At 44.3% G+C, this 25,567-nt stretch overlaps 1 protein-coding gene across 7 annotated transcripts in view; it reads left to right on the top strand.

Moving 5' to 3' along the window:
• The window catches only part of RASAL2 (RAS protein activator like 2), a 184,068-nt gene that overhangs the window by 84,008 nt on the left and 74,493 nt on the right, over positions 1–25,567 (top strand). For all 7 annotated transcript variants that reach the window (XM_051805739.1, XM_051805711.1, XM_051805693.1 and 4 more), the window contains exon 2: positions 22,284–22,411. In XM_051805739.1, coding sequence (XP_051661699.1) covers positions 22,284–22,411 — 128 coding nt within the window. The remainder of the gene's footprint in view (positions 1–22,283; positions 22,412–25,567) is intronic.

The following is a 25,567-nucleotide window of genomic DNA, read 5'->3' as shown; positions in this document are numbered from 1 at the left end:
AAAAAAAAAAGGTAACAGAACGACTTTTTTTCCTTTTCTGTTGAAGTGTTTGGTTGGTTTTTCCCCCTCCTCTGTATTTATTCAGATTAGGAACAAAGGTTTCTCCTGCAGGCTCCCACTGCTGTTGAGACTTCCTGGGAAGATATTCTATGTGTTAAAAGCATTGTGGATCAAAATCTCGCAGTATATGAAGGGCAGAACATCCTGTAGTTCCTTTTTTTCCCTCTGTTCTTGTGCACTTTGATGGTTCTCTCTTACACTGCAAGTATTGCCAGTCTCTAGGTTATTGGGATGCTTTGCTTTTAGCAGTCTGAAAAGTAAACAGAAGAAAAGGGATTATCTGTGAGAAGCCACCACTAGGTAAATACTTCATGCCAGGTATGGGACAATGACTGAGCCTTTGTGGCTCTTTGGGGTCGGCCAAACCTCCCTCTGAGCCTGCCAAAACTGGTTTTGCAAAGAGAGTCACAATTCAGGAACTGAGAGAAAAACAATGGGTCTCTAGATTAAAAGTCAAACTCTCTCGAGGGAGGAAATAGTAGCCGGGAAGGTGTTTGGGGAAATGAAGTCACCCATAAAATCACCTGCAATGGCCAGGTCCTGCTTGAGGTCCTGCTTGAGGTCCTGAGCCACTGTCACAGGAGAACAGAGCTTTTGGTGGGATGGACAGACTCCTCCGTGGAGTTTCACTTCAGCCTTTGCCATCCCAAAGGTTCAGCCTCTGCTCCTTCCAGCAGAGAACAGCTTGTGTTTAAGAGAACTAGTCCAGCCTGTGCAGCCGTGTGGGATATGCAGCCATAGGACAGCTAATTGCTAACCACTGGTTTTATTTTTCCTTAAAGAGCTGCCTGTGCTGCTGGGCAGAGGCTCCTGCCCCACACAGTGCTGTAGGCTGAGACCTGCTGAAACAGTGGTAAAAGCTGTGAGCTCCAGGGGTTTAGATCTGAGGTCTGAGGGAGGTGATTTGAGGATAAAAGGGCTGAGAGAAATGTGCCTCCTCTGTCGTGTTCTTCAGCCACAGCCTAAATGCTCAGAAGGGATCAAATCTTGTGTTCTCCTTTCAAATACCACACTAGTTTAGTTCTGGGGGGAAGGGGAGGGTGTCACCAAATTGCCCAGTGACTGTTTTGGTGCTTGTGTGGACAGAAGGTGTCTTCCCATGCCTACCATCCTGTTTACTGTTCAGGATAAAATCCAAGAAAATGGATCTCTTCCTCTCTACAAGAAGTAGAATTTGGAAATCCTCAGGCCAGCTGAGGACTGTGATAAAAGTGCTGAGGCACTTTACTAGTCACAAGATGGTGTAAGACATTGGGGTTTCTCTGAAGTATGCCAGCAGTTTTACTTGGGAAAGCTTGACCAAAAGCCTACCAGGAAACATCAGTTGGGACAGAAATTCTTGTCACTGTGACTCGAACCCAAGAGGACCTTCTGTGTGTTGTGAAATACACAGTGGGAGAGATGAGCTTTGGAGTTCAGCCAGGAGAACCTGGAGATGAATTTCTGCCTCCCTTCTATCCAAGGAGCCAAGTACTTTACTTCCACAAGCTCACTTAATTAAAAGTATTTCCACTTTCCTCTGAAACACTTGGAGATTATCAGCTTTTTAAAAGTTTGTCTTCCTTCCAGTGCTTGGCTGGCCTTTTTTTTTGCTTCATCTCTGCACCAGAGTGGCAGAGGAGTTCTCTTCTTCAGGAAGTGCTTACCTCACAAGACAGGGTCTGTTGTTTTTATGGCAGCTTGAAGAGGGAAGTGGGATTTAAAAAAGAAAAGAAAAAAAATAAGATCTGGATAAATATTTTCCAGTTGGTCTCACAGTCTAAGAAGCATGTTCAGACACTGTTTCATCGGTTCTTGGCTGTGGAAATCCCTCCTGGATGGACTCACTCATCCTCTGAGGCGATGAAAGGATGCTGAGCCCCGGGAGAGCTGCCTCCCTCGGCTCTGCCCAGAGCTTTGGCGAGCTGCAGAGGCTCCCTGGAGCGCGTGGCAGACTTCCTGCATCCCCCTGCAAGTGTGGGTTTGGGAGGAAGAGGACAGATGGAGTGGACAGGCAGCAGGAAGAGCTGAGCTCTTTCCCAGTGCGCTGCGTGGGTCTTCCCAGGAGCAGCCTGGGCCGGGTTTGGGTGGGAATGAAGTGCTTTTGGTGCCACTCCTAGAGCCAAGCATTTGGACAAGCATTTCCACCAGAACGGGCAAAGCCTGAAGGTAAAAGGTTTTATACCTGGTATTATTATTTGCAAGTTAAGAAACCTAAAAACATTTTGATTTCTAGTAAATGTATCAGCTTAAGGAGGGAGAATTGTCATTCTGATAAACTTGTTGATTGTGAACATGCCACAGTTTGGGTAGAAACAAGATAAGGAAGGAGCTATGGAGACAAAACCTTGGATCCCAGGGTTGTAGGTGAGCAGCTGCACCTGTTCTTATTTCTGAGTATTACGTGACCTTTAACACTCTTGAGAATGGGTTTGTGAGAGAGTTCTCAGATAACATTTATTTCACTGGTGCTTCTTATCTGGATCTCAGGGTGGTGTGAGTTTAATTGTAGATTGATGACAAAATAATCCCTCAGTAGAATCAATTACCTGTATCTTCCCTGGGTGTCTCTGATTTGGTCTGGGGGGGTGAGGATAAACACTGATTTTGTTTGTTTAGCGTGTGTTTGCTTTCACAATTGCTCTCTTGTTAATATTTTTATGAAGACAATTCTTCAGTATTACTTCCTTCTCTTTCTTCACCTGGAATATGTTTCTGCAGTCTTTTAATTTTTATTTCAAGCTTTCATTCATTTTATAGAGGGTTTTTGTGCCGTGAGTGAGAGAGAATATTTTATATCCTTGCTTTTCCAGAATTGATTTTGGGTTTTTTATAATGCACTGAAGTTATTCAAACCCTATGCTCTTTATAATATCTTTACACTCTGGATTTATAAATTTTATTTCTTATGTATTTCCATATAAACTTATTTAGAGATTTGTATTTTCCCAAAGCCAAGGCAACTCCGTGTTCAGATTTTTTCAACAATTCCCAAAATACAAAGCTGTTTCTTCCTGTCCAAGTAGAAATTTAGTATTTGTTACTCGTTGGAGCAGGTTTTTTATATTCATGTTTTTAAAACCACTTTCTCCTTTTAGAAGCCCTTCTACTGACTCATGTTCCTCCCTCCACTCCCAAATCACTTGTGCTCTTAAGTAGTTTATTTTTGGTGGGGTTTTTATAAGTGAACTTTTACACAATTGAGCTTATTCATGTGTTCATTTAAGTGCTGTGCAAATGCCTTGTGCTGCAATCCCCAGTGTTGTGTCACAAGGTGTTCAAACTCCATCTTCAATTATCAGAGAAGATCCAAGATATCTGCTTCTACCTAATCCCTCATTGCATTAAAACCACTGTAGTTTTTTGTAGTTAAAAGTATGAAAATAACATGTTGCAGTCCAGTGTTGCTCTTTTTTAAACTCTGTAGCGTGGCTTTGTGGTAGTTAATGTTGTGTAAATGGTATATTGGAAATTACAGGAGGGTGGGGATGTGCAGGGAACATTTCTGGCATTTAAGTGCTTTGAGTATCACTTTAACGCTCCCCCCCTTTTCCTCTTGCCTGGTTCATCCCAGGCATTGTAATGTTTAAAGTGGGCAATAGGCTAATAGTCTTCAGCTGAATGTTTATGAACACAAGATAATTAGCCATAATATCCGAAGCCAATAAAATTACGCTTATCTGATTTTAATTACACTTAACAAATGGTGCCTCTAAGAAGGTAGTTTCAGTTATTTCAGTGTTGCCTGGTGATTTTCATGTATTTAATCCCCAGACTGCTTCCTCAGAATCCAGAAATTCACATTCAGTGGGATGAACGAGGACGTTTATATTTTTTAAGAGCTATTTTCTGACTCGATGAAATCACAAGTGACTGACAGGGTGTTGTGTTCCAGGTTGCTGTTTGTTGTTTCTGTGGTCTGTATCCCTGGGCCTGTCGGGATGTTGTACCTTATGTTGCTGGTGCAGAGGAGTCTGACAGCTGGAGCATGCAGGAATATTGTCTGTGATTACCTTGATCATGAGAAATTACTGCACAGGAATTATCTGAGGAGAAGGTAATTATGTTCTAGAGACATCTTATCCTCCTGTATTTTCTTTGCAGGGAGAGAGGGGATTTGAAGAGTTGCAGCTCTCTCAGAGGCAGCCAAAGAGTGGAAATGTAGAGATTAGGAAAAAGGGCTCCCGGTGAAGTCAAGCTTTGGGGTTTTGGTGGGAGAAGCTTTTCCTTTGATAACAGGCCAGACTGGGTCGAAAGGAAGTGGCTGGAGGAGGAAAAACAGTCTTGGCTTTCCAGAGGAGAAGCTGTGTCTGGAGCAGATGGATTTGGAGTCTTTGGCAAAGCTCTGTGTTTCAGCTGTTGACTCTCCAGAAGGAGAAGCTTCAGCTGTGAGACCCAACGGGGCAGGATCTCCTGGAGGGCAGCGGGAGATGCTCCTGGACTGGGGGTGTCTGTGGCATGTTGGCACCTGCCCCACAGCCCAGGAGGGGCCCAGACTGGTCCTTGGTGCTTCCCTTGAGGAGTTGGCGAGCCCAGGCTTAAGAAGTATGAAAGAAATTGTGTGAGACTTCTCTCAAAATTCTGTGTTCCAAAGACAGGCCTAAACTGCAGCTGCCAGAGGGTGCAGAAAGGGGAACTGCTGTACCCAGGGGTTCAGTCCTTGCTAAGCTTATTTGACACTGGAAATGGGAGCCTTAACTCCTGTAGACACGTGCATTTGGGGCCCGTGGCGGGAGGGTGAGTTCTGCCGTGGTGAAATTTTCTTCAGGCAAAGCTCCCTGGTTTGCATCTCCACAAATCCTGTCCATAATGGAACTTGGCGCGAGATGCAAATTGCCTGCGTGCTTACAAAACGAGCCCTTCCTAGGCACATTGACCCTTTTTGCCTTAAAATAACAAACCCCAAGGAAAGTATTTGGGTTTTAGGCCTTTGGTTTTTTTCCAAATAATGAATGGGGTAGGTTTGTCATGCTAATAGTGTGTGATTTGGGACTCGAAGCAATGGCATTTTAGAAGTAAACAAGTATGTGCAAGATTCTCTCTGTGCCCTTATTTATCCCATTGCTTTGCTATAGAGTTACTTGATCACTTGCCTTAACTAATTAACTTGTATCATCGTTTAGCCTCGTGCTTTCTGTGGTGATATTTTTCTCTGTGGTGGTTACTCAAGAGACTCTTTAGACTCTTCTGAAATAAATACTTCATAATCCTGTAAAACATTGCTTGTTTAAAGGAAGCTGTTTATGTAAACAATAGGCTAATGCATGAAACTCTTGACATGTTAGCATTGAAACCAACTGTCCCCTGAGTGGTTTTGTTCTTACTCTGAGGAAAGCTGAAGCTCGACATCTGGTCTTCTGTGGGCGAGAGAGCTTATTTCAAGTTATGGGACCGCTTGTTCAAGTGCAGTCAAAAAATATTTCCTACAGAGAAGGTGACAAAAAAAAATTACTGAAATAGCTCCTCAGAGCAGCTCGTGTTTTGGAGAGCAGGCATTCTCTGTGTTCGTTCCTTATGGGGAATAAGCTGGTCATTTTAATGTGTGCATTTGGTATAGGAGCGTCCTTCTCAAAACATGGATATTTGTCAAGGAATGTAGTGATAGGGTAGGAGAACATGGCTTTAAACTGAAGGAAGTTTCCATATTCAGGAGACATTCTTCCCTGTGAAGGTGGTGAGGCCCTGGCACAGGTTGCCCAGAGAAGCTGTGGCTGCCACTGGATCCCTGGAAGTGTCCAAGGCCAGATTGGATGGGGCTTGGAGCAACCTGGGCTAGTGGAAGGTGTCCCTGCCCATGGTAGGGGGGTTGGAATGAGATGGGGTTTAAGGTCCCTTCCAACCCAAACCATTCTGGGATTCGGTGGTTCTATGAAAAACCACTTGTCTGAAAACTGATGCAGAGAGGAGCCGGACAATTGGCAGTGACGTGTGAGAACAGGCAATGAACAAATCCAATTTTGCAGCTCAAAATGCATCTGTTTGTGTCAGCTGCCACCACATGTTGCTGTTGATGTTTTCTGTAGGTTTGAGACATAGGGGATCAGAGTTGTGTGCTTTTTTAATACTTTCTAGTCTTTGTATGAAGTTTGAACTCTAGTTCTTGAGATGTGTTTATTGTGCAAAGATCTCTGATTCTTTTTGCCTTTCCTTTGTCACAGACAAATCTCTCTTTGTAAAAAGTGAAATGCAAGCAAGTTCACTGTCAAGTCCAATGGCAAATTGTAAGCAGACCTGCTTATTCATTTTTATGTCTGACTTCAGCTGCTTTTGCATGTTTTATGGGTACTGAAGTGTTTTCCTGCATCCCATACTCTGACTACTCCCAAGTAAAGTCTGAGATTATTGCATACTTCTGTGATGTTGTCAGAGTTTTAGCTGCATCTCCCTCATCCTAACGTGAGTTGCTATAGATTTCCTTCTACTTACGTCTGTGAATTTACAATCCATTTTCACAGAAAAAATAGCAGCCCTTTTAACATAGGCACTCTTAAAAGCAATTTTCCTCCAGCAGTCATTTAGCGACACAGATGCTTTGGCAAGCGGTTTTGACAAATTACTGCAAAAAAAATCTGCCAGACTTTAAGCTCTTGCAGTGTGTCTCCATCTACCTTCTCTCTCCTGCTAGCTCTGGCTGCACTTGGACAGGAGAAGAGGCTGTGTTGGTGACAGGGCTCCAGGCAGTGCCTGGAAGGGAGGAAGGTGAACACACGGATCCGAACAGCTCCTTTATTACCCGTGGAGGATATTGGCTGTGCCCTGTATAAATAACCTGGCTCAGTAACCAGTTCCTCTGCCAGCTTTCTGAGGCAGTGAAGCCTTGCATGCCTGCTGTACCACAGTGCTGCCTTTGCAGGCTGGGGTGGTGAGTGTGTGGTGCTCAGCAAGGGGAGGGCTCTGGCTGCACCACTGTGGTTAGTGGTATGTTTCCTGTCTGCCCTCCTGTAGCCTGATAAAATGAGTGTGGTTCAAGCCACTGATGTCTTGAAATGACAGTCCCTTCCTTTATTGAGGTACCACTAAATGATACTGAGACTTAGTCTTACAAATACAAGGAAGTTTTGGAAAGGAATGGGAGGGAAAGGGATAAGTGTTCAATCTGCTGTGACAGAGACAAATAGTTTTCTTAACATTAGTTTTCATTAATTCCAACTGTGACTTCCACCCCCACTTACATGTGCAACTGTCATGTGAGGATTTGACTCTTTTTTTTTTTTTTTTTAAAGTTGTCTCAGTGTTAGGGGTGACCTGTGTCAGTAAAAGCATTTTAATCCAGAGGACTTGTCAAAAGCATGGGGCACCTGGGAGGGGGTCAAAGACACTGACAGGGCGGGAGGTGAGGCCCCTGTGCCTTTGTGGGGTTAGGCTTCAAGAGGTTTGTATACCTTTCATATGTCTTTTTTATATCTTTTAATACGTGATCTCAAGGAAGTGGCTGAGATAGTCGCCCTGGTACTTCAGCAAAGTCAGTGTACATGATTAATTATCAGAGAAGAGCAAACCAACATGTGCCAGTAGAAGATGGAGCAAAATTTTCCATGGCTTGCTCCAGCAGAGACAAATCCTGTACATGTTCAAAATCAATCTGGTGCCCTCCTACACACTCTTTGGGTGCTGGTGAGCATGGGACAGGGTTGGGGAGCTGAGACTGCTGTTGGATCTACCCAGATCCAACACAGCACTCTGCTAATGACTTTTTTCCCCCCTCCTAATCCAGATCCCTGGCTGCTGCAGCCCTTGTTTTAGCTGTGCTAACAAGGTAGTTTTTAGCTGGTGCATCTGCAGCAGCAGGGAGCAGGTTGCCACAGAACCTGCCCGAGGAGCTCATTGTAATGACAGTTCATTAGCTCCTGCTTGGATATACTCTATTAACTGTAAAAGGGAATGACTTCTTTCCAGGAAGTACGTTTTTCCTTCTTTATTGTGGAGTTTCTTCTGGGCTTTCTGTGAATGCTTTATGCCTGTAAGCAGAAGTGAAGGCCCTTAAATATAATTGTAAAATACTATTTGGTTTGTTGGGGGGAGGGGGGATTATATGTGTAGAGCAGGAGTTTTGAGTTACTTCGACAAAAGACATGAATGGTTTAAACATATTAATTGAGAAATTTGTGTCTGCACAGGAACCAAAACAATTTACTGGGTGCATGTGCAGCATCTTGTAGAGCCAGGAGCCACCAAATGCAGGAGCCTGGCTGTGCTGTGCAGTGTATGTGCCCAGACTTCTGACACCTTCCTGCTGTTACTGTGGAAACTATAATTTCCAACATGGCCTTGAAACAGGGGGTTTTTTTGTCTGCAAAAGGAGACAAAGTCTGCATATGAGGGCACAGACTGTTGTTGGATTTTCATGGTTGTGCTTGATGTGGAATCGCATGTTCACGTGGATGCCGGTGTATTTATTTTAATGGTGAAATTCCAGGTGGGTGTGTTATATATGCACTTAGACATATGCACCTAAGGAGACCTATCCTGAGAAATGGAAACTAGAGAATGCAAGGGGAAGGAAAACATCCTGAGTCAGACATTCCTGTTTTGTCAGGTACACACAGAGAAAAAAGTGGCAGCGTAGAGGCTCCTCAGACACCCTCCCTACCCCCAGCAGGGCCCAGGCTGAATTAAAAACACATACAGCCATCTCCACTCTAAATAACTTCTGCATGGCTATATAATTTCAAAGAGAAATGCTTTCAGGGTGATGATAGGTTTTGTCTACATCTGTAATGTCTCATTTGTCTTTGGATACCCAACAGCCTTCACTTTGTTTATTCAGAGCTCAGCAAACATGGAGCTGAATGTACTTTTTCAATGATCAATGTAAATCAACGTGAAAAATGGAAATCATTACAGAATACACACACACATATATATTTAGCGAGGTTTGGTAGATTGATTGCTCCTAAACCTAGAGCTTGGCTCCTCTTACGTGCAGAGAATTCACAAAGAGACAGCCATAGCCCAGGGACAGCAAAGTGTGGTCACTGATGGATAAAATAAAATTCAAGCCTGTTTGCATTTTAATGGATTTTAATCACATGAGAGTTTGGGAAAGAAAAAAAAATTGATTTTTTTTTTCTCCTTTTCATCATTGTGTCTGATTGCTTCAGGGCTAACAAAAATGGTCCCAGGTACTGAGATATCATTTTCAGCTCTTGTGCTGTTACTTAAAGAGGCTTCTGCAAAGACAAGGGATGTGCACAATCATCATTAGTCACGGAGAGCAGGACAAATGGTACTGGGCTGTAGATGTGGCAAGGAAAGCAGAGTTTAAAGTTTTTGGCAAACAAAGTAGTAAGGAGGAAATGAACAAGATGCCATGGATGGTTTTTATCACCAGAGATTTACAAAAATAAGTCTGACATCCATCAGGGGCTGGGGGTAGGGTACCATCCAGCTCTAACCATGTGGAAGCAGCACCATCTGTCTCCAGCAAACTAAAACTCTTGGAAAAAGAGAGTTGTTCCTTAGTCTTTCACTCTTGGGTGCTGCCTCTCATCTGTTTGTCATTCCTGCTGTCTGTGGCATGATCTTCATATGTATTTTTAAACATTCCTGCTTTGTGCTGCTGGCAGGGACCAGCTCTGCCTGGTTCACCACCCCTTCCTGCTGTCTCTGCTGCTGCCTTGTTGGCCACTTGCTTCCTCTGAAACTCCATTCCCTGTGCCATAATATGGTGGAATTCATCCCTCAACCTCCCAGGAATAATTTTCTTTTGTTCAGGAACACCATTGCTAAGACAGCTGAGCAGAGTATTTTGTGATAGTACTGTCACTTAAAGGGGGGGAAAAAAAAGGAATAGAGGAGCAGAGCGTGTGTAAAACCCGAAGGTATTTTATGAAGAGCAGAAAATAGAGGAGCTCGAGTTTTCTGCCCTGTATTTTCTTTTGTTATGTCACTAAGTGGGATGTTTGTGTCTGTTTATACTCTGATTTCATGTGTGTTTTGAAATCTCATTGTACTCAGTGGTGGAAAATTGGCTGCTTAAGTAAAGGCATGTTAAGGACAGCGCTCTACAGTAGCTGGAAGGAAGTGCTTCTCAAATGCATTGTCCAAGTTGGTTCTAGTTAATAGTCTCTTGGGTATGTGAACTTTCCTTGCCTTCTCCACCCGTCTTCTGGCAGCAAACAGAATTCTTAGCATTTCAGTTTAAAAATAATTAATAAAGATCTGTGCTGACCTTCTAAATTGTTTCCCAATAGGAGTGAAATGTATTTCAGTAATAATTCATAAAATCACTTGTGTGGGTTGATTATTCCTACTGCGGAGGGCAACACCACAAACCAGCAGCATAAAGCAAATCCCTACAAAATATTATAATTATTGTGTTTGTATAAAGCCTCCCCTCTCCCTTTCCCCCTGGTCTGGTTGGATTTACTGTTATGAGACATGGTTGCGCAGCAGGACTGCTAATTAGATGTTATCAGGCCTGTTTCTGCAAGGTTGTGACCTATAAATTTCTGTTCAGCATTGCTGTAGGAAAGACATTTTCTCTCCACTGGTTGTTATTTATCCTTACTGGGTTCATTTGTTCTCCTTCTAGGATTTGGGAGAGGAGCACCTGTGGCTTTACCCTTTGGGTAGGAGGGGGTTTGGATTCGCTCTGGGAGCTTCGTGCTGTCAGTTTGCAGAACGTTTGGGAATAAGTGCATGTTTGTTCTTAGGCATTAAATGTAAATATGCATTAAAATTTTTAAATACAAATTTACAATACAGAAGTTTGGCTTAAAAATACAAATCAGCTGAAAAGGAGCATAGTGAATAACAAGAGGTTTGGTGCTCACGAGGGTTACATTTTACAGGTTTTGGGGAATATAGCAGGAGTAAGGAGGAAAACCCTAAGTAGGCTAGGGCTCAAGGATGGAGAGTGTTTGGGGTGAGCATGTGGGGTTGCCTTTATTCTTCACAGCCTAACTTTACTGCAAAGAGAAGGAAACACTAAGTAAAGGGAAAACCTAGCTGAAGAATACCTGAAATACTGCACCCTAGCTCCAGATCCTTTTAATTAGCTAGCCCATCCTCAAAGGACACATTAATCATGCTGCTTTGGGTTTGCCAAAAGCACAGGGAACCTGCTCCACCTGTTTTGGTGGTACCTCAGGAGCCTTGATCTGAGCATGGCAAAGATGTCCAGACCAAGCTGGCCTGCAAGGACGTCCTTCCCCAGCACGGGGTCAGCTCAGCACTTGCAATTCTCTGCCTTGGCACTGTCATTTCTTCCCATATTGCCTCTTTTTTTCACAGTTAGTTTCCCCCAACATAGAATCACAGGGGTTGGAAGGGACCATAAAGATAATCTAGTTCCACCTAGACACCTTCTACTAGACAAGGTTGCTCAGGGCTCTCTCCAGCCTGGCCTTGAACACTTCCACACAGCTTCTCTGGGCAACATCATGCAGAGTAGGCAAGAAGAGAGAAATCACTCACTATTCTGAAATTCTGGAACAAAATTGTGCTTGATTTGCTGATATTGATGTGTTGCAATGTGGAGAGAGAGCAAAGTGCTTCAGGTCAGGAGGCTCCTGAGCCATGATTCCAGCCTGCCACTCAGTGTCCTGCTTTGACCACATTAGTGGTAACCTCCTTATGGTTAACCAAAGGGGATTTTTCTCCCCAGTCCAGCTTTCCCTCCCTACACCAGATACAATACCTGGGTTAAATTACACAGGGAAAATAACCTCACATAACCTTTAACTGAAGGTTAAAGGCTAGAGCTGATAAGAGGTATTACAGGTCATTGCTGTACAGCATTAAATGTGGGATGCAGATTATTTGCCATGAGACATCTCTTTGCATAAATAAAAATATGGCTCAGGATCCCCACTGCATTTATGTAAGGTCCAGTCTCCTTCCTCTAAAGTTTTCTGTCTGAACAGTCTGTAAAGGATGAAAAAAGTCCAATCCTTTTTTATATTAGTGTTGAAACACTGAGGTGCAGGAAGACTTTTCAGATGTGAGCGAGGAAAATGGAATGAGGAGCGTTCTGCTGCTTTTGTGTGAGGTTTTGTCTTTAAGTAGGTCAAATCAACGAATTGGTGTGTAATAGCTGGTTCCAGGTTCTCCAGAAAACATTTTGAAGATGCCAGAAGGAAGCAGAGTGGGTCTGTCTAAATAAACGTCATGGGGAGTACTGCAGGGCTTCTTTTACATTTTATTTGAATCCCTTGAGGTGGTCCCTTACTAAGTCATTTGTTTTAAATGGTTAAAATAAGAAAACTAACTTTAGCCTATATGCCTGAAAGACCTGGTTAATATGCAAAAAAATGCACATCGTTGTAGTAGATTTTAGTGTCCTGTGAACTCTCCCTTTGACAAGGGAAATCAGCTGCCCTCTATGAGACATCAGCAGTGCTCACAACTCCTACGTTCTCTTTTCCCAGAAGTCTCTTGAGGCAAAAACCCCAAACCCAAAAGAAGCTCCCAGTTGCCCATGTCTATACCCAGGTGTGCAGAAAGGTTCAGGCTGAAAATAACTAAAATTGTACAGTAGTGACAGGCTGGGCAGTGATGAGCGAGCATTTGAAACACCACGTGAGAGCTTTGTGGGGCTTATTATTCTTTGTTTTTCCTTTATTCCTTCTCATCATAAACTGCACCACACACAAAGAGAGTCATCTCATCACCTGGTCTGTTTTTGTGGCTCGTTGCCTCCACAGAAACACTTCTCTACCTTTGCCCTTCCCGTACCTCCCTCCTTGGCAGGAGAAAGCAAAAGAGTCTTGCTCTTCTGAAACAAATAAATGTCAGCTGGCTGATGCCTTCTTGGCAAGGGTGGGGGTACAGCTGTCTGTGAACCTTTGGTGCTGGTGCTTTTGCCAAAGCTCTGTGCACTGCTTGTGCCATGCACATCTTTAGCTTTGACCCCAAGCACACCGGTACATTTTTTTGTGCACCCAAAATGTGTGCAGGAAACCCAGCAGCATTTGCTTTTAAATTGTTTTGCTATTTTTTTTTTTTTTTTGCACAGCTGCCTTGGGCCAAGGTCCTTTTTAAGTTCAGGATGCTTTCCCTTTCTTCTTATTCCTTCACTGTGGCAAAAAATAAAGAATGAAGAGGGAACAGCCCAGTCTGGATGCCTGGTGTTGAAGGGGCTGTGAGATGGAGATTAGGGGTTGGTGAGAGCAAGCACAGCAGAGAAGAGAACAGGGGAGGGGTACAGAGCTGGGTAAGAAAAGGACCATGCATAAATTAAGAAGAAAAACTGCAGATTTTTTTTTTTTCCCACAAATAATTAACTTTTCTGCTGTTCTCCACTTTCTGCTTTCTAAACCTCTCATGAAAGCCTCTCCATGCTTTGGGGAGAAGTGTCACTTGAGAGTCTTCTCAGAACTTGGCAGCTATGTAATAGGGGCATGTAATCTTTTATAATCCTCTCTACAGGTTTGTAATAACCATTTCTGTTTTGAGATTCCAAAGTGTTTTGTAGGCCAAGTGGGAATTTAACTGTGAGAGGAAAATGTACTTAATATTCAGGAGCAAAGATGAGTGGTCCTGGGCAGGGAACGAGACCTGAATGAGAAGGAAGGCAAACCTCCTTAGCATTGTAGGAAGGGTCACAGCAATGGCTTTGAGCAACTGCAGGTTATTTGAAATCTTAGGTATCCTGGGAACCAAATTGTTTTCTTGCAGGGATGGCAGCTTCTGCTGTGGTGATGTCATGAGATTTATGAGGCTGCACAATGAGCCACTTGTTTGCAGGCGCTCAGGGGGCTGGGCCGAGCACAGAGCACACCTGCCTGCTCTGTAAGGTCCCCACCTTGATTGGGCTGTGATTGCTGGTCCCACTTGTTGAGCCACAGGTGATTGCACGACTGGGAGCTGCTGGCACCCATCCGTTTGAGAAGGTGCTGATGTCTCCTGACAGGCACATCCCTCACGCTGCCTCTCTGAACCTGGCAGGGTGCAGGCCATGGAGACAGGGACGTGTCTCTGAGGGAAGTGAGGATCAGTTACCCTTTGGAAGTTTAGCAATCGGCTCTGCAGCGCTTAAGAAGCTTAGAGGAGCTCAGCAGTGTTCAAGCTAATTGGTAGCTTTAAACTGCTATTAAGGGCTCCCACACCTTTTGCTCAAAGAAGCTGCACCACGTCAGCGAGCGGGTGCAACTTTCTGCTTTCCAGTCAGAACTACCAGGCCAGTTGGAGCTTTATATGCCTAATTTTTGCTTCACCTGTTAGGTCCTTAGCTCTCGTTTTTTTCAGACTTTGCAAGAAAGCTTGGGAGTGTTGGCACGCTCAGCATCTGCTCGCTAAACTAGTCGTAAGATTTTAAGACTTGCGGTTTCTCTTTTGGAATGACTCCACGGTTTTTCCTTTTGAAAACAGGATCCCGGCGAAACTGCTCACATGGCTGTGACCTAAATGAATTTGTGCTCTCGAGCTTCTGCAGAGCATTTGGGTACCGGGGAACACTGAGCCCTTTCAGCGAATGTCAGGGGCCGAGGGTGGCAAACGTGTTGGCGCAGGCCTTGGGGAAGGTTTGGGTTTGGAACTGTGTGTGTTACAGGGACATCTTGGCTGATCTCTGCCGTGGTCTCAGCCTTGGTGTGAAAACTCCTGAACTGTAGATAAGTTCAGTGGTGACGTTGCAAGAATGGGGCAGATGTATTGACTGGGGACCAAGGGAAGTTGGCAGAGCTGCCTGGGAGCTCAGCTGGGGGAGTGAGCCGGCTGTACCTCGCTCGCTGCCGGCGGCTCCCGTACAAACAAGTCACATCTCTCCTAGGGAAGGATGTGAAGGGGTGGGAATGATGTCAGCAAGGAGAGGAGAGGCAGCAAGAGCTCATCCTGCTGCGAGATGCCAGGTTTGTTGAACAGTAGCACTCTGTGTTTTGTCTCCTGCTGGTTGCAAAGGAGACAGCCCTTGGCTGCTATTAGGTATTCACTCATCTGGTGGCTTATTCCTTCCCACGTAAAAATTGCTCCTGACATATTTCCTTAATGCAGAAAATCTGTGGGAAATTTAAGAATCTGGCTGGTAGCTCTGATAGTGGACAAAATGTTGGTGCTCATTGAGCGTTAAAGGTTCATTTTTCTTTCTTGGTGTTGAGGTGAGACTGCTGCACGTGAGAAATTCAGAGCAGTGAGGCTCTCTTCTCCCATCCTATCCCAGATCTTGGCAAAGCTTTCCAGCAGCTGGTGGGGAAAAGCTGTGCCCTGAGCTGTTGGCAGAAGAGATGCACAGTCCTCATTCAGAGGAGGGGAAAATCCTCAAAACCTTACCCGTAAGCAGTGAACAGCAGATACCTTCAGACTCCCCTGCTCTAAATTTTAAGAGATTCCTTCTCCCAGAGCTGGCAGACTGTAGGGAAATGGAAGCACACACAGCAAGCACAGAAATTGCCACAGTGAGATTTCTTTGAGGATACAGGGCACGAAAATGCACCTGACTGAACTTTATTGTTTTAATCTGTCTGTGGCTCATGAGAGTCTTCAGTGGAAGAGTGGAAAACCAGTCTCGAGGCTGTGTCTGATCACTGCCACTCAATAAAAGAGCAGTGGAAAGTTAATAGCTTAGATTGGCAAGATTGACCTGTACCAGAAAAATTAAAGATCTCGTGAGGAATGTGTGTTGCAATGCCAAATACGTTGGAATCTGAGAAAGTCATGGCACTGGTCATGGCTTCTGCCAGCTTCTTAAATGCCATTTTCACCTGCTTAAACCTTTTCTGGCTTTATTCTGTGCAGAGCGGATTTTCCAGGTAGCGTTTGGGCTGTAACCAGTTGGCGTGAGAGCTTTGGGGAATCTCTGAAACCTGATGGTTTGACTTAAGCTTTCTGTGCCTCCTACCCACGATATTAGATGTCCATGTGAGAATTTGGTTATCATTGCATGCAGCTGCTGGGGGAGAGCAACTGGATTCAGCTGAACTGAGGGCTGGTCACTGCCTGTGTGCTGGACTTTGTTGAGTGTGGATATTAAATGTAGCGGGAAGAATTCACACCAGATACTTACCTCTGTAATAACATCCTATATGAATAGCGTGCCTCTCATCCCAGAGGATCTGCTCGTGCTTTCTACGCTCAAAATACCACCTGCTTCACCACAGAGATCTGTTGCTGACCACGAAAATGTAGGTAACTCTTCACTGAAATGGTGCTGTGCCACAGAGTGATTTAGAGGGGCAAGTGAGCACTGCCATATCCCACAGTAGCTATGAGAAGCTTCCTAGGAAACCTGCACTCACTGCCCACTTTGTGGTTAGAAACAGAACCATTAATCTTACCATTTTGTTTCAAATGTGTGCTCGTTATATCTCTGAGTGCACTGTGATTCAAAGAAGAATTAATCAACCTTGAGAGCATCGTGTTTTCTCTGTAGCATGTGAGTCTCTGTGTTGCCACACACAGTATGTGCTGAATTTTCCTTGTATTATACCATTAGTCATGAGCCTTGTGTGTTCTGTTTGGGGCATTGTGGTGTTTGTTTGGACAAACTTGGAGGAGGAATGTCCTTTCCTCTTCCAAGCAAATTTGTGCACCACGATAGGTTTTTCTTTGAACAGCTGTTTTCTGTAGCGTCTGCCTGCACTGCTCTGATCCTGCTCCTATCAGAGACCATTGCATATGGCTGGGGGTTGGTCTCAGAAATAAGAAATGTAAACAAAACCTATATATATTGGCATGAGAAAAAGTGGAAGTTGTCTTGATTGTGCTTTTCCTAACAGACCCTCGGTGGGTGACCTCTGTTGTCATCTGCTCTGTGTCAGTGTTGAGATTGTCCCTCTTTCAGCTGGGCCAGGATTCCTCCAACGCCTGAATTCTCTTCTCTTCTACATCCAGACCCCGCAGATCTTCATCTGAGCATCAGCAGCTGTCTGAAATAGCTGCACATGCACACACAGCTGTGTGTCACAGAACTGCTGTTGCTGTTTATTTTCTCTCTCATTAGTGACTTCTTTCATGGAAATCCTGCCTTGGTACCAGACGCAGGTTTGGGGGAAGGAAACATGTCAAGACGTGGTTTATTTCCCTTTCTGCCATATCTTTCCCTTGAATCCCTTTATGAGCTTTTAGAGGTGGTGTAAGTTTAGTGAAAGGACTCATAATTGCTATTTATCTTTGAAGCTTTGTGTCAATAGTAAGGCTTGTTTCAGCTTCTGCTCAACTTGCTTGATAAAGGTTCAAAGTGATGATTATTCGAACTGGACTGCATGGTCATGCACAGCTGGGTAGGTTGGGGTTCTGACAAGCTCTCAGATGACAGCACTCACCTAAAACACTTTCCTCTGAGTCCTGTCTCTATGGTGAGTACATAAAACACCATGGAAACATTGACATTGGGTAAGTAGACCTGTTGTCAGAAGGTGTTAGGGCTCCTACTAATCTCTCTCGGGGGAAAAAAATTCCTCCCGTCATACAAACTTGGCCACTCCGTTAGTTACTCAGCTGCTTGGCAACTCCTTGTTGGAAATACTAGGAACAGAATATGGACCCTAATAAAGTTGAGGAAAATTTGGCAAGTATTTCAGTGAGCCCTTGATTTCACCATAGGAAGAGTGTGGTTCAAAAAAAAAAAAAAAAAAAGCTCTGAGACGTGCCAGGGGTGCTGTTGTCATCACTGGGATGGAGGGTTATTTCTGTGTTTTTATTGATGGCAAGTAGAGTGCTTTTTGGCAAAGAGGCTGAAAGAATGAATTTACCTTTAATGTAGTTTTGTTGGCCTGATTTCTGGTAATTCTGTCCTTTTCACTAGCTCTGAGGAGAGAATATGCAGCTCTTCAGGTTGTAAAAGAGCAACTGGGGACTAAATGACACTGGAATGGCCGTCATCTCTTGGAAATAATTTTCTGATTCTGCATTTGGAATTTTAAGGAAAAATAATTGTTGCGTGCTTGCAATGGAAGTTTCAGAAGTGTTCCCATCTGATAGCACTGTACTGCTCCCTAAATACTCCTAAAGTGCCCTCAGTTGTCATGAAATGTCCTACCCTGTCTGTGGGGATTGGCTTGGCACTGGCTCCTGCTTTCCGTGTTCCCTCGCCCTGCACCACTCAACACTTCTGTTGTTGTGTGATTATGGCATCGCTGTCCCTCTATTCCACAACACCCCCCCGTTTTTAAAAAGAAGTTCTGTGCTTAAAAAATAATGAGGTATATATTGTCATCTAGATGAAAGAAAGGGAGCTTTGTGGATATTTATAACATGGCTAATGGCATTTCAGAGCCCCGAGGAAAAACAACAACGTGGTTTCCAGTCTTCAGCGGTGTCAGACGTTCCTCTCAGTTCTGTAGGGAGGTACCAAGAAGGGGATTTTTTTCCAAGCTGTTACTTAACTGATATTAGCATCTGAAGGCACATAAGGCCTGACCTTTAATCCTGTGTGTAGACTGGCTGATCTGCTTACTTGAATGCCTCATTGTAATGGTGCAGAATGGAGAGGATTGCATCAGACCCCAGAGAAATCTTCTGCCACCAGAACTTGCCTATTGAGGTGTGTGGCTGCCTGAGCCCATCCCAGTAACATCTGCAAACTCAGAGCTTTCAGATGCACCTCCCTGATTTCTCCTCCAGCTCCTGTCCAAAACTGCATTCATCAGTGAGTGATCACTCATCTCCAAAGCTCAAGCCTTGCTGTATGAGCTGATAGGTAGTAGCCCCTCAGTGAGAAAGGACAGCCCTGACTCGTGGTCTCTCTCAAAAGTTGAAGTGCTCCTAGTTACATGTGGAACTTTTTGCCACTCACTTCCATAGTGGTGTTGAATTAGTTTTGTGGGGCCTTAGTGGAAGAGGTCAGTGGGTTTTATTACATTCACATGAAAAGCTGGGGCCAAGAATGTAAAGTGAAAACTGAAGATGAAGAGTCCCGGAAAGCAGAGCAGGGTTTGTGAGGCGACCAAGTGTAAATGTGATACTGTGCAAAGTCCCAAAGAGTCTGCTGTCTAAACTGGTAACGTGCTTCAGAATACATTTTGAAGTCACAGCTGTTGCAAGAGGCTCCAAAGATATCAACCATGCCGGAGGGTGAGCTGAGAAATAATTCAAATAGGTGGGACTGAGGCACCAAAGCTCCACTGCCGTCCTTGTTGCAGTGAGCTTTCTTGGAACACGCATCCAGCATCCCTGTGGTTTGCAATGTGTGCTTGCAGCACCAGCTTTGGGCAGAGGGCTGAAGTTATAGGACCTGAGACATCAGAAAACCAGCTCACGACTGCTCTTTGCTGAAGAGAGCGCTTGGTCAGGCTTGCAGAGGTGGTGAGGCTGTGTCCCGACATGTGTTCAAAAGGATACCGATACCAACACAAAATGTTAATGCTGTGGAGTTCTCTAGTGGTGATTGACAGCTCCAGACACTGGGATGGCATGTCAGTCTGCCAGCAGCCTGTGGAAAGCTGTTCTGACGTAGCCAACCCACTTGGCAACAGAGCTGTGGCTGGCCCGCGGTGCCTGATGACTCAGTTCAGTCCTGGAGTTGTTATTGCAGTGGAAGAAGTCGTTCTGTTCTTTAATTCCTTTGTGCAGCCCATGGATCAGTTGGATGGTATCCTGCCAAGGCCTCTAGTTAGTAGAAATTAGAACACGAAAATCTTTTGGGGCTGGGCAAGTCGTGACTGTAGATTCTGCGTTGGAGCTGATGGTCCAGAAGGGAGGGGTGTTTTTTTTTTGCCGTAAAAAAGTCTACCAGCAGCTCAAAATAGAGTTTACTTGGTTATTGCTCAGCATAGCAGCTGGAGGCACTCTCGCTGCCAGCCCACCCACACGAGCAGGACAGGGCACGCACGCCTTCAGCCTTTTTTTCCCCGTGGTGATTTATCATGTGCTTTCAGTACCCAGGAGACGAGATCCCCAGAGCTCTCATGTTCCCATTTCTGTTGCACACTTGTGCCCATGGCTTTGTCCTTCTCCCTGATCTTGCCTCTCCCAGCCCATTGCTCGTACATTTGTTGTGCCCAGGCAGGGCTCTTCGGGAAACCAAGGTCTAAGCAGGAGCAGAGGTGGTTTTATTCTGCATCTGGTTTGGTTTTTGGTTCGACACCACGTAAAGGTGAGATGTAGTTGTGCCAAAAATCTCTCTGGAGGGTTCACATCAGTAAGATGGACAAATATATAACTTGTGGGAGAGAGAGAGTCTCTGTTGCTCCAGGAGTTTACACAAAAGCACTTTTGCTTCACAGAGGTTGTGGTGGTTTCCCTTAATCATGTTTACACCTAAACAGAGGTTTGGGCAATTTTGAGAGACACAGCATTGCTCATCACAACTGCAAACCGAGTTGTGTTGGGCAGGTAACAGTGTGGAGCCTGATTCTGCATCTCAGCTTCTTCTCTGAATTATTGCACCTGAAATAAAGGGAGCAAAGGTGCAGTTTTTTATCATTCAGAGCAGTAGGAGCCCTCTTCTTTTTCTTGCTTAAAGGTATCAAGTTGGCTGTTTCAAGCATTTTTCTGAATGATCACAAAAATCCTAGTGCAACAGTAGGTTGAACAAGGCACCGAAAGCCATATTCCAAGTTAATTCCCTGGCTCTGGAAGCTGACACATTTCTTTCAATCTGGGGGCAAAACTGTGGGAGAAGAGCACGAAGGATGTTGCATCTCTTATTAGTGATGAGGTGGGATTTGGCACACGCGGGGTCTGCAAGGAGTGAAGTGAGCTGGAGGGGTTCCTTACTCCGGGTTTAGCGCTGGCACTGGGGCTGGCTCTCCCTGGAAGGTGCTGGGTGTTTGAGGATTCGCTGGCCTCTAGTGGTGACGCTGGAGAGACGATACGAGAAGCAGCGCGTTTAGCTCTGTGCACGTTGGCAGGTGCGCGAAAAGGAAGGTAATGTTGCAAAATGTTTTGGTTTTGAACATTCAGTTTGCTCCTGAAATAGCTAAAGGAGGTCCTGGGCTCCTGTGCAGGAAGCCCCTTGATTTTTGCAGTGTCTGTTTTAGACCCCTTAAAGGTGTTCCAGGAGGGACTTCAGGAATCCCCACAGTGAGAATGGCTGATTTTTAGATCAGTGCAAGCAGAATTGTGTAGAACTAGAGGGCAAGATAAAAATGAAACTTAATATCACAAAGCAACCAAGAGTTAAACTCAGAGCTTTAGAAAGAGATGAATCATAGAATTATAGAAAGGCTTTGGTTGGAAGGGACCTTAAAGCTCATCTCATTCAAAACCTCCTGCCATGGACAGGGACACCTTCCACTAGACCAGGGTGCTCTAACTTGGTCTTGGACACTTCCAGGGATGGGGCAGCCACAGCTTCTCTGGGCAACCCGTGCCAGGGCCTCCCCACCCTCTGACTTGAAACCGATTGTACAAAATGTCTTGAAAGTGTTTTCTAAGTTGATATGTCACATACCTTATCATTCATACAGCATTTTGGCTCCTATGAAGAGGGTTCTGTAAGTTGGCTGCACACCTGAATTCCTAGGGCAGCTTTCTCTGCTCCCAGTTGTACCTTCCTGTTCCATGGCTTCTGCTGCTTTTGGGCAGAGCTGCTTGGCAGTGAAGTCTGTCTGCTGCACTTGTTCCCCTGCTTTGCTTTCCCAGCCTTGGAGGAAACTTGTCAGCAGCGAGAGGCACCGTGTCATACTCAGCTCGAGCCTGACTCTTACAGGAAATTGATTTTAAAATAAACTGTGAAAGATCATCACTGGGAGCCAAACAAGTTGGATTATGTTTTGGTTTGGTGTCTTGGCGGTTTTTGGGTTTGTGTTTGTTTGTTCGTTTCGGGTTGTTTGTTTGTTTGTTATAGTTTTTGTCGCTGTAGTGGCAGTGGCTAAATAAAAATACACAATTTAATTGAGTAGATTCCCCACCAAAAGATGCTGGTAAGCCCTTCTCAATTAAATGCCCATCCCCTTGAATTTTGCCTTCCATTCTTCAAGCCTGCCTTCCTTGATCCCCATCTTCCTTCCTATATCTCCCCATCCTTAGACACAAATAATCCACTTTATTAAGATTTAGAGTACATGCAAGGCTGTACCCCTTTGAGCGACAGTTCTGAGAAGGGAATGGAGAGAAGATTAAGTTTTCATAAACGCTCTTGGTCTTTTGTTTTCATTATATTTCAGCCTTTGACAAAGACATTTATATTCATCTCGGGTATTGCCATTTTTGTAAGCCATGCTCTAGATAAATAAGTATTCATAGTGCACCTTAGGTAGTGTTCCACATGGGTGCCTCCCAGGATTCCCATTTTGTCTCATTAAAATGCTGAAACAAGTGCAGAGTGCAGTTTTGGTTCTCCTCTGGCTGCAGAACAGCGAGAGCAGAGGAGCTGATTAACGACACGTGCTAACGACTCCGGCACTGTGGTTTTCTGTTTGCAGATGTGAAAGGACCACCTACACACAGACTGTCCTGTGGCCAGTCCCCCTACACTGACATGACAACATGGGAGAGGAAGTACTGCATCCTGACGGACAGCCAGCTGGTGCTGCTCAACAGGGAGAAGGAGGTGAGAGGAGCTCACGCTGGCTTTTTTCAAAGGCAGCTTTTTTTTTCATCTCCCCCTTAGTTCGTTCATGAATCTACTGAAATATGTGCAAGGGAGAAAAAGGGAACTGAAGAAGAAATTTTTTTACTGTGTGGGTGGTGAGCCCTGGCACAGGTTGCCCGGGGAGGTTGGTGATGCCCCATCCCTGCCAGTGTTCAAAGCCAGGTTGGATAAGGCCTTGAGCAACCTGGTCTGATGGGAGGTGTCCCTGAACATGGCAGGGGGATTGGAACTAGATCATCTTTAAGGCCCACTCCAACTCCTTAATTATCCTATGATTCCATGAAAAGGGGAGCTGAGCTGTCCTTTGTGTGGATGGTGTGGGGCTCAGTTACCAGATGCCGGGTGCATGGAAGAGGTGTCAGCAAGCTGTGTGCAAAGGCCCTCCTGGAGTTTTACAGCCTGTCTTTAAGCCTGCCATTACGTCTTCCTATGTTATTGCTGCTTTTAATGGTGGTTAAAGCCACCACAGCTATGTAAACCTGCCTCCTTACATCACTGCAGGCACAAAGGTAGGGGAAAAGTGAAAGCTTTTTATATATCTGTAAATTTTAGCCTAATACCATAGTTTCTTGTATTTGGAGATGACCTGAATTTTTGTGTTTCTTCTTGATTCTGTTGAAGCCTGAGACCTGTTTTTGGTGTAGCACTAAATATTACTCAGCTGTTCTCAGGGTTATTTACAATTTATTTTACAAAGAAATATTGCCTTTCATGGGGAGAGTAGGAGGAAATGGTTTAGAGGAGGACTTGATTTATTGGAAGGGAACAACATCAATGCTAATGTGTGGGAGAGGTGATCAAATGCAGTGAAAATGGAAGGCCCATTTAATGATATTTGCTTACTGTGTAATTCTTCTTCTAGTCTGACAGGACTGTCACCTAAGGAATTAAAGTATATACTGAGGGAACTTAAGGAGATGTGAGAATCATTCCTAAAACTGTGCTGTACAGGCACAGCTGGGCCAAAAGGATGCATCTCATTAAAGAAATGTAATTGAGAAAAACACTGGCTCCTATCACAAATAATTAACTGGAGGTGGTAATCATGCACTTAGGGGTTCTTAATTTCTCCTACCACAGACAGTGAAAAGCATTTTGCTGGGAGTAAGATGAGTCTTTTGCTTAGATCCTGAGGAATAAATGTGGGAAGTTTGATATAGCACTGGTATGTTAAGGCATTATATACTATGTTTAAATACCACTCTGCTTTTTGTCAGAAGCTGAGGAAATTCAGTATCAGGCTACAGAGAGCCTGAGGTCTAAGTGCAGCAGTAACCCCAAGAAGTCAAGCAGTAGTGAAAATCTTTGCAGTGTGCTCTCAAAGGAGGCTTCCTGCCCTGTGACAGTGAGAAATAGCTTGTTTTGGGAAATGCTGCATGCAGATGGTCCAAGCAGACATGCCTTTGGTGCAGGTGTGGCTCCACATGCTGATAATGTGATTTGTTTCAGGAGCTTGTAGCTGGAGTCAGATTTGCCAGTCTGATTTTCAAGTAATTTGTAACTACTGTGAAGTGAAAGGAAAAAGGGAACTCCTTGCAGTCAGGTGTGCTCTGTAGGAAAATGAAGGGTTGGTTCAGTCTGGCTTGTGAGTCTGTACACAGGGCAGTGTACAGACAGCCCCTTACAGAAACACACAGTGTATACAAGTGCTAGTTAAGAGAGGGACACAGACCTGATACTCTGGATTTACACCTTCTTCTAGTTTTTCTGCAGTAGAAATATCCCTTTGCAGCTTTCATGAGGAAGGGAAGGGGAGGCAGCACAGTTAAATTTTTCTTGGCAAGTCATTCAGAGTTGAAAGAGGCTCCATGAAATGTGATCTAGAAGTGAGAGTGCACAAAGGCCTAAGGCAGCAGTGGGGAGAGATGCTTGTTAAGAGCATAATGATGGAAAAGTATGTAGGAGGGGAATCATAAAAAGCCCCTGGGTGGGACCACAGGTACAGGGAGCCTAAGGAACAGACCAGCTGAATGAGGAAGAGGGAGGTTACTTAAAGAAGAGAATTGAAGATTGTTTTTAGAGAAAAATTATTGTAAAGGTGATGCTGGAGGAGGTGTTTTGTTAAAACAAGGTGATAGGCAAGAGGAGCTGGAGAGGTTCCTGCTCTGAACATGATAATTGCTGATAGACTGAGTTGGTCAGGATATCTTTGGACTGCTGAAGAGGATCTTGGAGTCAATGTGAGGGACAGAATGCTGCCCATCAGTCGACTGGGAAGAAGGAGTTGATGTGACGAGCAGGGTGCCCTTGCAGCCCAGAGGGAGCACGTGCATCACTGCAAGGCTGACATAGAGGTGAAAGTCTGAAGCATCTCATTGTATTCTCTGTGCATCTGCTTTGTTACTTCATGGAATAAAAATCTAAGAAGTTTGGCCAGAGTGAAACTGGAAGGGAACAGAAATGTTTAAAGTTTATAGTACTTTGTAAAATCACTCTGCAAATCTGTGTGTCCAAGTCAGAAAGTAGGAAAACAGATGCAGAATGCAAACAGGTGAATGAAGGAGGTCTTAATGGTTTCAGGTATAATGCTAAGTTTGGTTTCTTGCAGTTAATGCTGCTAAAAATCTGTGCAATTCATAATGCTGTATTTTAAGAGGAAATAGTAAAGAACAGTACAGAAAGAAACAATGTAGTAAAGAAAACTCTTCTCTCATAGTATCCCACTGCTATGGATTTTTTTTCAAGGCAGTTTGAATGGAGTATGTGCAAGAGAGATTTTATGCTGTTCAAGAACAAGAGTAGGCTGGAAATCAGAGACATTTTGAAGTACAGCTTGATCCAAAAATATCTGTAATTACTTAGACAGAAATAGTCTGGCAGTATCACCTTGTGCAGCGTAGGAAAATATTAATTACTTGACACCTTGTCAACTTTATAAAATGATTGTAGGTGAGACTGAAGAATGAAAATTATTAATGAAAGGAAGAGATCAATGCCCAAAATGTAAGAACAAAGAAAATGAATCCCAGTAGGAACATGAGACACTATTTAGCAAATAAGGAGTCCTGAATGACAAGAGATCTGCAATTACTACAACACATCCTGGTGGGATAATATTTAACATCATCTTCCAAGACAAGGAGAACAGGTCTAAGGTTGATGCATGTACAAGTC

The sequence above is a fragment of the Manacus candei genome, unplaced genomic scaffold (genome assembly GCF_025592945.1).
Source record: "Manacus candei isolate 608988 ecotype Guabito, Panama unplaced genomic scaffold, ASM2559294v1 h1tg000005l, whole genome shotgun sequence".
NCBI classification, from domain to species: Eukaryota; Metazoa; Chordata; class Aves; order Passeriformes; family Pipridae; genus Manacus; species Manacus candei.
This window is presented reverse-complemented; position numbering and strand designations above follow the sequence as displayed.